General features: G+C 49.1%; 1 protein-coding gene across 1 annotated transcript in view; it reads left to right on the top strand.

Annotated features, from left to right (window-relative positions):
• Positions 1-1,182: 1,182 nt before the first annotated feature.
• The window catches only part of KLF7 (Kruppel-like factor 7 (ubiquitous)), a gene marked incomplete at its 5' end in the record, with an annotated part of 47,475 nt that continues 34,470 nt past the window's right edge, over positions 1,183-14,187 (top strand). Inside the window, one exon of the mRNA XM_015416001.1 lies at positions 1,183-1,792. Coding sequence (XP_015271487.1) covers positions 1,183-1,792 — 610 coding nt within the window. The remainder of the gene's footprint in view (positions 1,793-14,187) is intronic.

The raw sequence follows: 14,187 nt of genomic DNA, 5'->3' as shown, positions 1-14,187 counted from the left end.
GGCCCTGGGTTTTGACAACAAACAAGGTAAACACAATAAGAAGCAAAAGGTGGGTGTGGTTGGATGACCACACTTCTGATAACATGCGGGGTGTGGCCTAATATGCTAATGAGCTGTGCTGTCAGGGGTGTGGCCTAATATGCTAATTTGTTTTTTTCTGTTGGGTGTGGCCTAATATGTTAATGAGTTCCTGCTGGGCTTTTTCTACAAAAAAAGCCCCGAGGAAGAGGATGGCACGCTACTGGGCCTGGGGTATGCAAGTTGCATCTGGGGAATCGAAGGGAAAAGGCTTTGCAAAACGTGGTGGGACTGGCCTGCTGTTCGTCTGTGTACCTCCATATGGATGTGGCTAATGCGCTGTACCATCTTGACCCCAGGGATCTGGATTTGTAGCTGGCAATTGGATGCTGTTAAAAAGATGTCTGTTTCATTCCTCTGAGCCAATGTGTTTAGTGGGTATAGCTGTGCTGAAGTCCTTGCCGTATTTCCCCCCTCATAGTTCAAAAAGCTGCTGGAGAGAGGGGGGTAATTTAAAAAAGAGAGGAAAGGATAAAGCCCCATTTCTTGTCCTCCATTCCTCGCCAAACTCTTGGCTTCCCAGCTCCTTTGGGGGTTTGGTTATCTATTTTTTAAAATGTGGGGGGAAATTAACATATGTCATGTTGAGGCTGGGTTGTCGTCTGGGCCTGACCACAGACTTCTTTCTATAGTGATCTAAGAATATAGTTTCTCAGTTTACCACAGTTCTGACTAATTTTCTATTTGAACATTGTTTTGGTCCAGAGAGGGGGGCGAGGGAAGGAAATGTCCCTTTCGGCTGTGTCTCTAAAGCAGACATTGACTCACAAGTTAGGGACTGAAGAGTATTTTTTCTGAGGTTGCTAGGCAACTGCAAAGAGCTTCGCTTTCTCCTGGGCCTTTTACCACACTCCCCGCTGCCATTCGAGTATTTTAATCCCACAGAATGTAGTACTTGTGGTTTTATCATGTGAAAAATCATAAGCCCAATCTTTGTGCCACAGATTATTCCTGCCTCCATTCGTTATGGATAATTGTTAACCTGACTGTGTGTTATCCCTAGACAGACTGAGGAATGGGCAGTGACCGTGCTTCACTTGCAAGGGCGGCTCCCTCCGGGTTTGATTGTCTAATGGTGGCTTCTTTCCCCTTCTGTCTCTGTAGACATGCCTTGAGCTGGAACGCTACCTTCAGACGGAGCCCAGGAAGATCTCGGAGAGCTTTGGGGACGATTTGGAATGCTTTCTGCATACCTCCTCTGCTCAAGGCACAGAAGACAGTATCCAACGGCTGGATCCCCTCTTGTTACCGATAGATATGAGTACCTGTGACAAACATGCCAACATGGACGTTATCCTCTCACGGGACAAGCTGCTCTCTGAGACTTGCCTCAGTTTACAGCCTACCAGCTCCTCTACAGAGGGCTATACTGCCGTTAATCAGGCCCAACTCAACGCAGTGACCTCACTAACGCCTCCGTCCTCACCCGAGCTCAGCCGCCATCTTGTAAAGACCTCACAGACTGTCTGTCCCGTAGATGGCACAGTCACGCTGAAATTAGTGGCCAAGAAATCCACTCTTAGCTCAGTCAAGGTCGGTGTAGTGGCACCGGCTAGCACAACAAAGTGTGCGCTCAGCGACAGCGAGCAAGGAGGGGCGGGGTCTGACGCATCCCCCGAAAACAAGAAGAGGGTTCATCGCTGTCAGTTTAACGGGTGCCGGAAGGTTTATACAAAGAGTTCACACTTAAAAGCCCACCAAAGGACTCACACAGGTACTTACGTTGGATGTTTCGGTCACGTTTGCCAAACATGCTGTTTTGATTTGCTGTTTATTTTAAGGGCTTGCTGTTGTGTTCAGAGCTGAAGTCTTTGGGTGACAATTATGGGTCTTGGTTACAGGAAAACAGGCTGGAATGATGTGTTTTGTGTGTCTGTGGAGAAGGATGGGAGTTTGCTGACTGAATGACCCAGCATCCCCTCACGTTTTAGTTCGTTGCTCAGAATTCCTGAATCTGTTAGGGACCCATAGAATCACCCATTTCACTTGACGTGAAAAGCTTTGACCAAGAGAGCTAGATATTAATCCAACAGCACCATAGAGACCCACAAAAATTTTGAGATGTAAGCTTTCGAGCGTCACAGTTTCCTTTGTCAGATTCAAGACAAGGAGGTTACCTTTGTCCACTTCCTGGTGCCAGCTAAATTATGTTCCTTGGGGCACGGATGTCTCTTGTTGTGAGGCGTCTTGTTCGTTCTGGATTGGGCAGGTCATAAAAAGGGTTTAATGTGCTGGGATCCACTCAGCCAGAGGGGCTCGTCTTTGTCTCACTCCTATGAGTCTATCAGTTCTTCAGTGAAACCAATTGAGGGCTGGATTCTTTTCGTTTCATTTTTACCACAGTAGCTGTCCTGTGCATTTTGTGTTGCAAGACCTCTGCATTAACCAAGACAGTGCACTTTTAAAAAAAATGAAGCGATTGAAATAATTCAGTGGCCAAAAATGTATAGTCTTCTGAAGTGCTTCAGTGCACCCTCATTCTCCCCCCCCCCTTTTTAATGTGTTTGGATCATCTTTTTGTATTAGAGCAAGATTGGAGTCCTCCGGGAGCCCCTTAAAGACCAGCAAGATTTCCTGAGTATAATCTTTTGAGAGTCAAAGCTGATGAAGGGATATTTGACTCATAAAAGCTTCTACCCTGGAAATCTTGTTGATCGTCAAGGTGCTGCCGGAGGACTCGTATCTCGCACGTTTTCTGCAGACCAGCATGGCTACCCACCCGCAACTCATTTCAGATTAGTGATTTTTTTTAAAGTCTTTGTGGCGTATGGAAGCAAGAGGAAGGATTCGTTGGCTCCATAGCACCACCAGTTTTTCATGAGTTCCATTCATACGGCTGTTTATAACCCTGCAGTATCCAAAGGGTTTCTAGTGAGTTGGCTGCGATAAGACGGGCAGGTTGCTCCGATGCCGTGACGGCTCCCTTCCAGATTTGAAGGGCATGATCGGATGGCAACATCTGCCTCCCATCCCTCAGTCACTGGCCCCCCCATCCTCACCCTCGACTTTCCCAACACTGGATCAAGTCCAGGGTTTACGACTGAACTTGTCTCACTGTGGATTTCTGGGCATCTGATATCTGTGTTGCATGCTCAAGCTACGTGGTGAGGTCCAAAGCTTCCAGTCCCCGGCTGCCATTTTTTTGCAGTTAGCGATGTGCGCATAACCACATATCCACTCCTACCAAATAAGCAGTTATGCGCATCTGCAATTAAAGGGTTTTTTTAAAAAAAGAAGCTGCCTGCCCACCCTCTTTGTGATGAGGCAGGAATTGGGTGGCATATCTGGTCACACCACACTGTAACAAATAGCTCTGGAGAAATTAGAGGCATGGCCAGACCATGCCAAAGCCTGCCATCTGAGATATATATATAATACCCAGGGGTTGCGTAAAACAAATATTACAACTGGGGAGCACTAGAGAGAATATAATGCGTTCTCTATGTTTGTACATAAGGGTGGCACCGGCTGTACATTCTAAAATGTGGTGGCTGTGGTTGAAAGATGCTTTTTGCAGCTTGCTTTCCAAGACATTTGTATGTGGAAATACTTCTGCTACCCCTGACCCTATCTGGAAACTACGGTAGGGCAAAGGAAAGGTTGCCATGGTGGACTACCCCTTTACAGAGTTGACACTGTGGTGGTGTCTGCTAACGGGGTCTGGAGGAGTGGAACCCAGAGATTCTGACAGCGGGGGTAGTTCCCCACCTCTCATGAGTCCCCCTTCCTTTCAAGGGGCAGGGACTGGGCTGGTGGTAGGTACCAACCCTGTTGGTAGGGAGGCCTTCGAAAGGACTTGGAAGGAGGCCAGAAATTATTTCCCCAACTGCCTTCTTCGGAGCACTGGTGGCGAGCCAGAACTCAAATCACTTCCCTTATCCTTCTGAGGCCCCAATGTTTTTGAATAGCATTGATTTTGCATTGTCCTTTCCCCCCATTCTCATCTATATCACGCTTTTCAGACCTTTCCGTCTTCTTGACTCTGCTGAATGTAGCCCTGAAGGCAAGCCACTGTTTGCTTCATTTATGCCTTGCCTTTCTCGCCCCAAAACAGATTGTTCTCCTATCTTCCGTTTTAATCCTCATGACAACCCAGTGAGGTAGGTTAGGCTGAGAGTGTGCGGCTGGCCTAAGGTCATCCAATCAGCCTCTGTGACAGAGAGGGGTTCGAACGTGGGTCTCCCAGCTTTCACTCTGGCACTCTGAGCAATATACCACGCTTTCTCTCAGTCGACTTGCCCTGTCCTGTGTTTTGTCTTGACTCAGAATTTTCCTCAAAAGAATTTGTTTTTTTTTGCTGATGGCTAGTTTCCGTTCCACTCAGCTTTCCATCTGAGGATGATAAATTTCCATGAATGCGGTGCTATTTTTTGCTCTCCAAGGACCTGCTGAGTCAGTTTCCTCCATTTTATTGCAGAACACAACTGCCTTTGATGATAGGACCACATTGAAGCCATTATGATGCATTTATAAAAGAGAGTTCCTAGAGATAGGGGTCATCCAAACGCACACTAAAATAGAACACGGACATCTTGAACTGATGAGCCGGCCAAGGCAGCTAACAAATAAAAACCAGAACATTATAAGCCTGCCATTAAACCGCTTGAAAACCAAGAGTAAAGGCAAAGGTAAAGGTTCCCTTGCTCGAAAGCCAGTTGAGTCCGACTCTAGGGTTGCGGTGCTCATCTCCGTTTCAAAGCCGAAGAGCCAGCGCTGTCCGAAGACGTTTCCATGGTCATGTGGCCGGCATGACTAAACACCAAGGCGCACGGAACGCTGTTACCTTCCCACCGAAGTGGTATCTATTTATCTACTTGCAATTTCTTGCTTTCAAACTGCTAGGTTGGCAGGAGCTGGAACTAGAGATGGGAGTTCACTCCATCATGCGGTACCCTGGTCTTGAACTGCTGAACTACTGATCATCCACAGCCTGCAGTTCAGCGTCTTAACCACTTGAGCCAACACAGCTCCTCCAAGAGTAAAACAGATACGTAAAAACACAGGGTTGGCAATTAAAACATAGGGCAGGATCACTGAAGGAATACCAGATAATATAAAAAAGTCTTCGCCCTCTGGTAGGAAACAGTGAACAGTAGGGGGCCAAGGAATATCCCTGGGGAGGAGATTCTACCATTTTTGTGCCATGACCATGGGGTTTTTTTCCTGGGGGAACGCACCGGAACAGAGTTCTGGGACCTGTTCGACAGAATTATTTTTAAAATGTTTAAAAGTTTATGAGTTTTCAGTATACAGATTGAAAACTTTATTTCCCTCTTGAGAGTTCTGGCACCTCTTTTTGAAAGAAAAAAAAAGAGCCCTGGGCCATGACTAAGAAGGCCCTCTCTCAGGCTACCACCCATCTAGCTTCAGAAGCACCCGAAGCAAGAGTCAGAACATGACCATTTCCCCGGTTATCAGCATTAAGTGTCACTTTCATCTCCGTAAATCCATAGCCCCGGGAAGCACAGCAAAAGCCGCAACAGTGTGGTCATCAATCATGCCAAACCAGATGTAGCCCCAAACATGGTTTGCCATCCCATTTCCAGCTACGATGTCTGATTCTGGTTTGCAAGCCAGCTCTAAAACTTGGTTTATCCATTGAAACACCATGCCAAATGACACTTAAGTCTTCTTAACTGTGGTTTATGTCGCATCTGAACTGGCCCACAGTCTCCCTGTCTCAACCCTTCCCAGTTGCACTATGGGGTAATAAAACCGAATGCCTTGAAGGACCGCCATAAGACTTGCCACAATAATGGGTGTACGTATGTATGGGCTGTCAAGTGCAACCAACATAGGGCAACCCCATCAAGGGGCTTTCAAGGCAAGAGAGAAGCAGAGGTGGGTTGCCATTGCCTTCTGCTGTAGAGCCTTCCTTGGTGGTCTCCCATTCTGTGGCCAAAAATGCCAGCATAAATCCTGTTTTGGAGCCCACAAGTGGAGGACTGAGAAAAGGTGTGTGGCTGGTTGCTCAGCATGGAAGAGCAGCAAGGCAAACATTTGGTGGTGTTTCTCCATCCTACATTGCAAGCCCGTAGGCAAGCGTCATCATGGCAACTTAAGTTATAGGCTCAGTCCCTAAAAGCATTCCTGGGATTCTCATAATCTTGGTTAACGCCTTGCTGAGATAATATTCTGAAGTACTTTTCTAACAATGTTGGAGATCCATCTCACAAGAAGATAGTGGCCCTTTCCACATTTGCCCGCCACTCCAGATTTTCTCAGTGTTCGAGTCGAGACGATTTAGGACCACTTCCACAGTAGTGAAATTCCCCGCATTGAAGTTTTTAAAACCGTGCATTATGTGAAATTTTCCGCAGTAGGTTTTTCCTCACCAGGCACAAACCCAAAGTTTCCCCCTTCTTACCCCACATTTTCGGAACTTGCTAAAAACTGGGGATTCTGGGAATGTGGGGTAAGAAGGAGAAAACGTCAGGTTTGTGCGCGGTGAGGAAAAATCTACTGCGGAAAATTCCGCCTAACGTGCAGTTTTAAAAACGTCAGTGCAAGGAATTTCACTACAGCGGAAATAGTCAAAGTCCACGGGAAAACAGCATCCAAAAAACCCAAGGCAAACACAGGCTAAAACCGGACTGACCACTGAAGGAAGGGAATGTAATGCAGAACGGGGTGGGGGGTGGGGAACACCCCGGAATAAAAAGAATGTTGAATTCAGTTTTAGTGCAGAATTGCTTGGAGGACACCGTGGTGACCTTGGATTAAAAGGAAAGTGCAGAAAGTGTCAATTGTCAAGTTTCCCCCCTTCTACGAGGATCTGTAAACATGGTTTGAACATTCTGAGGAAAAGCATGGCAATAGTGTCTTAAGATTGTCTGCAGGCTTCCTGGTCTCAAAGCTCTCGTCTGAAGTACAGAGCATGGTAAGAAACGAAGGGGAGGGTTCCAGTGAAAACTTCAGCCCAAAGGTTTAAGGAAGCTTAAACTTGCTGTACTTCATCAGCTTTTGAAAGGATATACTTGGCACTACTTAGCCACATGGCTATCAGCCACAAGGTATAGATAGGGGCTCTGGGGCAAGTGATGCTCTGTATTCTTGGTGCTTGGGGGGGGGGTCAACAGTGGGAGGGCTTCTAATGTCCTGGCCCCACTGGTGGACCTCCTGATGGCACTGGTATTTCTGGCCACTGTGTGATACAGAGTGTTGGACTGGATGGGCCTTTGGCCTGATCCAACATTGGCATCTCTTATGTTCTTATGTTCTTAATGTGTCAGTTTGTCACTGGACTGTGGCCCAATGTGGCCCCGAGATTATCACCCGGGGACGGGAAGAGGACTCTGTCTCAGAGCTGACTGGCCATTGAACTTACAGGGAAATTTCCTGCTGGGCCACTGGCCCACTAGAAGCAAGCCAAGTACGACCAACTCTGTCAATGCCTTGGGGGCCACTTGGCCCAGTTCCTTCATTGGCAATGGCAACACCTCAGGGGGCCACTCAGGCTGAGCTTGTTTCAGGGCTGTTCTCTTCCCAGATGACTCCTGCTTGGTCTGTAGCGATGACTAGACCAGGGGTCCCCAAGCTTTTTGAGCCTGCGGGTGTCTTTGGAATTCTGATGCGGCATTACGGGCACAGCCACAACATGACTGCTGCAGGAAGCGGAGCCAGCCACTAAATGGTTGCCGCGACTTGCCTTCAGTCACGTCGGGAAGATCCTTGTGCGGGGATGGCAGCTGCCGCCGAAGCAACGTTGCTGAAAATCTGGACAGCCAATCAAATCATCAGTGGCCAGTCAGAAATCTTGCTGAGCAAAAGCCCCACCAACTTTCTGAAAACACTTGGCAGACACCATGAAAGGTGTCAGCAGGAACTCTGGGACCCATGGGCACCAAGTTAGGGACCCCTGGCCCGGACCATTCTGGTGTATTGATTCTGTCAGTCTGTTGACTTGCCTGCCTGCTATAGGTTGAACTTGGACAATGGTGAGCAAACCACGCAAAGAGAGTCTCCCAGCTGCAGACTAAGTCTTCTGCCTTCTCTTGAACATAAGAGCCCTACTGGATCAAACCAGTGGTCCATCTAGTCCAGCATTCAGTGTCACACAGTGGCCAACCATTTCCTCTGGAAAGCCAACAACAGGGCATAGAGGCCGAGACCTTCTCCTCATATTGTCTCCTGTCTCTGGGATTCAGAGGTTTAATGCCTCTGAATGTGGAGGTTCCCCTCAGCTACTATGGCTAGTAACCTGTGATAGACCTATCCTCCATGAATCTATCTGATCCCCTTTCAAAGCCACTTATTCGTGTGACCGCATTTTAATCTCTCTCTGTGTAAAGAAGTATTTCCTTTTGTCCATCCTGAATCTGTTGCCCATTGGCTTCATTGGCGGCCCCCGAGTTCTAGTATTTTGGGAGAGGGAGAAGAATTTCTCTGCCAGCTCTCTCCACCCCCTTCATAAACCTCTTTCACATCCCCCATTAGTCGTCTTTTCTAAGCTGAGAAGTCCCAGATGTCTTCAGCCTTTCCTCATAGAGAAGGTGGTCCAACCCCCTAATCATCTTGATTGCCCTCCTCTGTACTTTTTCTTTTTGGTATTTTTTGGGGATGAGTGTGTGTGTGTGCGTGTCTGCACCTGGACCTCTGGTGACTGACCCCTACTGGGGGCCTGGAGGATATTCCGAGAGGTGGCTGAATAAAGCCTGCCTCTGTCCTCCCGACTTGGTATTCCAAGGAAGTCTCCCATCCACCACAGTTGACCCTGCTTAGCTTCTGAAATCTGGTGAGATCGGTCTTGCCTGGACTGTCTGGGTCAGGAGGGCCTCTGTACTTTTTCCAGCTCTGTGATGGCTTTTTTTGAGGTATGGTGACCAGAACTGCACACAGTATTCCAAAAATGAGGCTGCACCATAGATCTGTATGGGGCATTATAATATTGGCTGTTTGATTTTCAGTCCCTTTCCTAATAATCCTTAGCACAGAGTTTGCCTTTTTCACTGCTGCAGCAACACTGGGTTGACTCTTCCATTGAGCTATCCGCTACGACCCCAAGATCTTTCTTCCTCACAGTCTCAGCAAGTTCAGACCCCAGTCACCTATACTTGAAGCTGGGATTCTTTGTCCCAGTGTGCATCACTGTACACTTGTATAACTGGGTTAGAAGTTCTACCTGCACAGCTCTTCATTGGAGACCAGATATTGAGCTGGATGGGTGCAAAGTCTGACCCCAGAACAGCTGTGCTTGTGTTTACACGGGTTGTCTCTCTCACTTGGCACCGTCTGATCCCTCTAAACAATCGCGCTCCCATTACTTATGCAAGAAAAAGAGCTGATTTGCCTCCAAAACCAAAATAGGAAATATTAAAGGGGTGTGGTTTGGAAATGTCGGGGTGTATTAATAAGGGTCCCAAATGCACATACCCAAGATTATAGGCACGAAGCAGTCATTTTGCTAGGCCCTTTGTCTCCTCTCGCAGCCGTGGCTTCTTGGAACCGTCGTCGAAATAGCGCGCTGTCAATTGTGAACCAGCTTGGCTGTGCCAATGGCTGCCAGCCACTTGGCTCAATGGAGAGCTGAACTAAAGGCCTGGAAAGATTGTGAGAGATTCTTTTTTTCCATTTGGCTGCTGGTAACACTCTCAGTGTACAGGAGAAGAGGAGGCTCTCTGTGGCTTAATTGCGCTGCGCCTGTACAATAAAATGGAAAGACAAAGCTCTCTCCCTCTCTCTGTTACTGTACCCCTGCTCTTGAACACTGGGTAGACGTTTTCTTCCACCATGCAGTCGTCCCCCAGTGGGAGGCATGGGGACACAGAATAGGTCAAACGTTCCATCATGTTGTGGGCTCTAGTGACCTTTGGCACAGATTTGCTAAGAACACATGAAGCGGCCTTATACTCAGAGGTCATTTCGGGGGGGGAACGTGGGGGATCGCAGTTCCCCCGGGTGAGGTGCAGGGGGGCGGGGCACATGACGAAGCCCCGCCCCCTGCTTCCAGCCGCGCCTCATTCAGCCCTCATTCAGCCAGGAGGAGGCAGGAGAAGAGGGAGGGTAAGTTGCTTCCTCCCCGCCTCTCCCCACTCCTGCCTGCCTGGGGCCAGGGAGGGCCTTGGCGGGGCTTCCTCGCACTCCCGCTGGCCTTGCAGGTCCACCGCCAGGCCCCTGATGTCAGGGGGTGTGGCATATGCTAATGAGTTATGCTAATGAGTTCCCCTAGCTCTTTTTCTACGAAATGACCCCTGCTTATACTGAATCAGACCCGTGGTCCATCAGAGTCAGTTATTGTCTACTCAGACTGGCAGTGGCTCTCTGTGGTCTTAGGCAGAGGTCCTTCTCATCACCGACTGCCTGGTCCTTTTAACTGGAGATGCCGGGGATCGAACCTGGGACCTTCTGTATGCCAAGCAGATGCTCTGCCACTGAGCCACGGTAACAGTGTCACAGGCTGCTACAAGATGGACCCGTCTGGGTGATAGATTTCAACCTAGATTCTCCCACACGGTTGACCGGTGCAAAGGTTAACCTGCACAGCAGGGCGGCAGGAAGCGGTCAGGAATATCTGTCCCCAACTCAGTAGTGGAGAATGTGGCTCTGTGTTCAGAAGATCCCAAGTTCAATACTGGCTGCCTGCAGTTTGAAAGGATCCTGGGTGTCAAGACTGTAGATAGCGTTGTTCTGTGAGATGTTGGAGACCTGCTGCCAATCTGGACCAGCGGTCCGACAGGACAAGGCCATTTCATATATTAATTAGTCAAACTGCCACAGAAGAACCATCTCTCTTCATATATACAGGGAAATGCAACGGAATACTTGAACAGCTATGCTGTTGCATAAGAACATCAGAAGAGCCCTGCTGGATCAGACCCATGATCCATCTAGTCCAGCATCCTGTCTCACACAGTGGCCGACCAGTTCCTCTGGTGGGCCAACAACAGGGCATAGATACCGAAGCCTTCCCCTGATGTTGCCTCCTGGCTCTGGGATTCAGAGGTTAAGTGCTTCTGAATGTGGAGGTTCCCCTCAGTCACCATGGCTAGTAGCCATTGATAGATATATCCTCCATGAATCTATCTAATCCCCTTTGAAAGCTGTTTATTCCTGTAGCCATCGTTACATCCTCTGGCAGCAAATTCCATATTTTAATTACTCTCTCTGTGTAAAGTAGTCTTCCCTTGCATCCATGCAGCTGATGGTCTTCAGTGTGTGATTACTTGTAGTTAATGCAACGGGGAAAAGTTGAGTTCAGGCATCGTGGTTGCCTCTACTTGATAAATCAGGGTAGCAGTCCAGGGCAAGTGGAATTATGGAGGGCCCCATGGAAGCAAATCTGCTTCTGCCATCCTTGGAAAACGGACAAAGGCTGCGGTCACACGGAGCATTAGGCACGCTAGAGAGACGGAAGAGAGGCAGATTTTCCGGGCTCGATCTCACCGCCACATCTGGGAAGCGTAGAGCTCCCGTGGCGAACCCGAGGCTTCCCGCCGAAGATGCGCGGTTAAAAACTAGTACCTCAGAGGTACTAGTTTCCAGAAACCGTGGGGCAAGGGCGGGCGTCTGATCGCGTTTCCAGTGGTAGTTCCGGTGCCCACCCATGGCCCCTCGTATAAAGGTTCCCCCCCCCCCAACTGTCCATGGGATGCGCACAAGCACCCAACGGGGCATGCTCACACTTTGGTGTCCGGGAACACCATTTGCCAGGCCGCGCCGCTTCTTTGCCGCGGCGCAGGATTGTGGTGTGCTCGGCACCTCCCCCCTACCACGGGACCTCCACAGTACGTCTGCTGGTGCAACTGCGTGTTATTTTGCCCCGGGGCAAACAGCCACGCTCCCCCCCCCGCATTTTCCTGCCCGTGTGCCCACAGCCTAATATTGTCAAATGTGGTCATACCCCCAAATGGGAAAGTTCCCAGGAAAGTTCCCAGTGGGTCACTTCCCTTGGAAGGCCACTGTTATCCAGTAATAACAAGAGGAGTCAAGCAAATACAGTTCTGCCAGGGCAACTCAGCTTGGCTTGCTGGTGAACCCATCTCTCAGTAACCCATTCCTTCTCGGCCTGGGAGGAAAAGGAAAAGAGGTTGGCACCCCAAGGAAGGGAGCCTCTTTTCGTCATATGGCAAACGGGAGTAAGAAACATTGGTTTGTGGGTGGCCAGTGAGGAGGATGAAGCAGAAAAGATAAAGAACTGTTGGGGAGAACGGTTTCGTCCCTTGCCATATTTATTTATTTGTTGGCTTTCCAGAGGAACTGGTTGGCCACTGTGTGAGACAGGATGCTGGACTAGATGGACCACAGGTCTGATCCAGCAGGGCTCTTCTTATGTTCTTAGGAAGGCCTCAGCCTCTCTGCCCTGTTGCTGGCCCTCCTGAGGAACTGGTTGCCACTGTGTGAGACAGGATGCTGGCCTAGACGGACCACAGGTCTGATCCAGCAGGGCTCTTCTTATGTTCTTAGGAAGGCCTCAGCCTCTACGCCCTGTTGCTGGCCCTTCAGAGCAACTGGTTGGCCACTGTGTGAGACAGGTGGCTGGACTAGATGGACCACGGGTCAGGTCTGATCCAGCAGGGCTCTTCTTATGTTCTTAGGAAGGCCTCTATGCCCTATTGCTGGCCCTACAGGGCAACTGGTTGGCCACTGTGTGAGACAGGATGCTGGACTAGACGGACCACGGGTCTGATCCAGCAGGGTTCTTCTTATGTTCTTAGGAAGGCCTCAGCCTCTATGCCCTGTTGCTGGCCCTCCAGGGCAACTGGTTGGCCACTGTGTGAGACAGGATGCTGGACTAGACGGACCACAGGTCTGATCCAGCAGGGCTCTACTTATGTTCTTACATTCTTATTTATTAAATTCGTTTGTACCCCATATTTCTCCCCAGTGGGGTTACAAAGTGGCTTACATCCTCCTCCCCCTCTCCTCTATTTTATACAAAGTGTTCGGAACTGTGGGGCTCGTGGGCTGAACAACTCGGTCCAGAAAGGGAGATATAATTCTACCGAGCACAATGGGAAACAATCTTCTATTTTTGTCCCTAAACTGAAGGATATTTTTTTGTTTGTTCGTGGCAGTGCTAATTTATGATGTGCCAAGAAGCTGTTGATAAAGACAAAAAGAAAAAGAAAAAAAGTGAAACCACAGTTTGGCCTAGAGTAAAATAGAGAAGTCATTTGTCACCCAGAAAAGTATGTGCGAAACAGAACTTTAGGTGGCGGGGAAAGGTGAGGCCGGCAGTCGAGAGAACAACGAGCACCTAGGCTGCGGGTGTGAGGGAGAACTGAAATAGAATCCGGAGTTGTCTGGGTGCATGAAACCCACCTTTAAGACACTGGTCCCCTTTTAACTGCATAGCCACCACTTCTCCAAGCTGTGACCAATGTTCCCTCTAAGCTATGGAGCCCTGTGAGCAAAAATTCTACTTTGTGAGCTACTGGCATTAAAGTTGTGAGCAGGAGATTTGGCTGCTGCATAAATTAGTTTGCTCTGGAGCCATCGTTCCTGAGCTAAGACAAAAATGTGTGAGCCAGAGGCTAAAAAACTGTGAGCTTGCTCACACTAACTCAGCTTAGAGGGAACACTGGCTGTGACAGTTTCGCTTTGGAAGAGGAAGAAAGAAGATTTTCGGTTTCGTCTTGGCAAGTGCCGGTGAGGCGAATAACAGGAGATGGCACAAAAGCGGGCGGCGGGGGGGGGGAGAGAAATTACCATTGTCTAAAAGAAGAACAGCATCTTGTTGAAAAAACTGACTTAAAAATTAAAGGCCGAGAGTCCACACTGGAAGGGTAGTTTCATTGCTAGCCCCGATGCAGATGGGAAGATGCCCGTAGCAATCGCTTGTAGGGAATGCCCCCCCCTCCTCTTTTTTTGCAGAAGCAGATGGAAGGGGCTTTGCCTTCCCAAAGGCAGATTGAGGCACAGGCTCCCGCTACTCCAAAACAGCTGGATTTATTCGAAAGAAGGACCAGGTGGAGTGATGCAATAGGCAGGCAACAGTGGGTGAGGAAAGAGAGAGCGGCGGTGGGGGGGAGGGGGCGTGGATACACCGGAGCTCAGTGCAAGGGCAAGAGTGTTTGTGCGTTTGTCCAGGAGGGACGCTTAGTAGGGGTCTAAAGCGGCTGTACTGGAAGCAGGCAGGAGGCAAAGGTGGAATTGGGAAGGAGACTCTGG

Source organism: Gekko japonicus, unplaced genomic scaffold (genome assembly GCF_001447785.1).
Source record: "Gekko japonicus isolate JY-2015 unplaced genomic scaffold, Gekko_japonicus_V1.1 scaffold123, whole genome shotgun sequence".
Taxonomy (NCBI): Eukaryota; Metazoa; Chordata; class Lepidosauria; order Squamata; family Gekkonidae; genus Gekko; species Gekko japonicus.
Note: the sequence above shows the minus strand (reverse complement) of the source record. Positions and strands in the feature narration are given on the sequence as shown.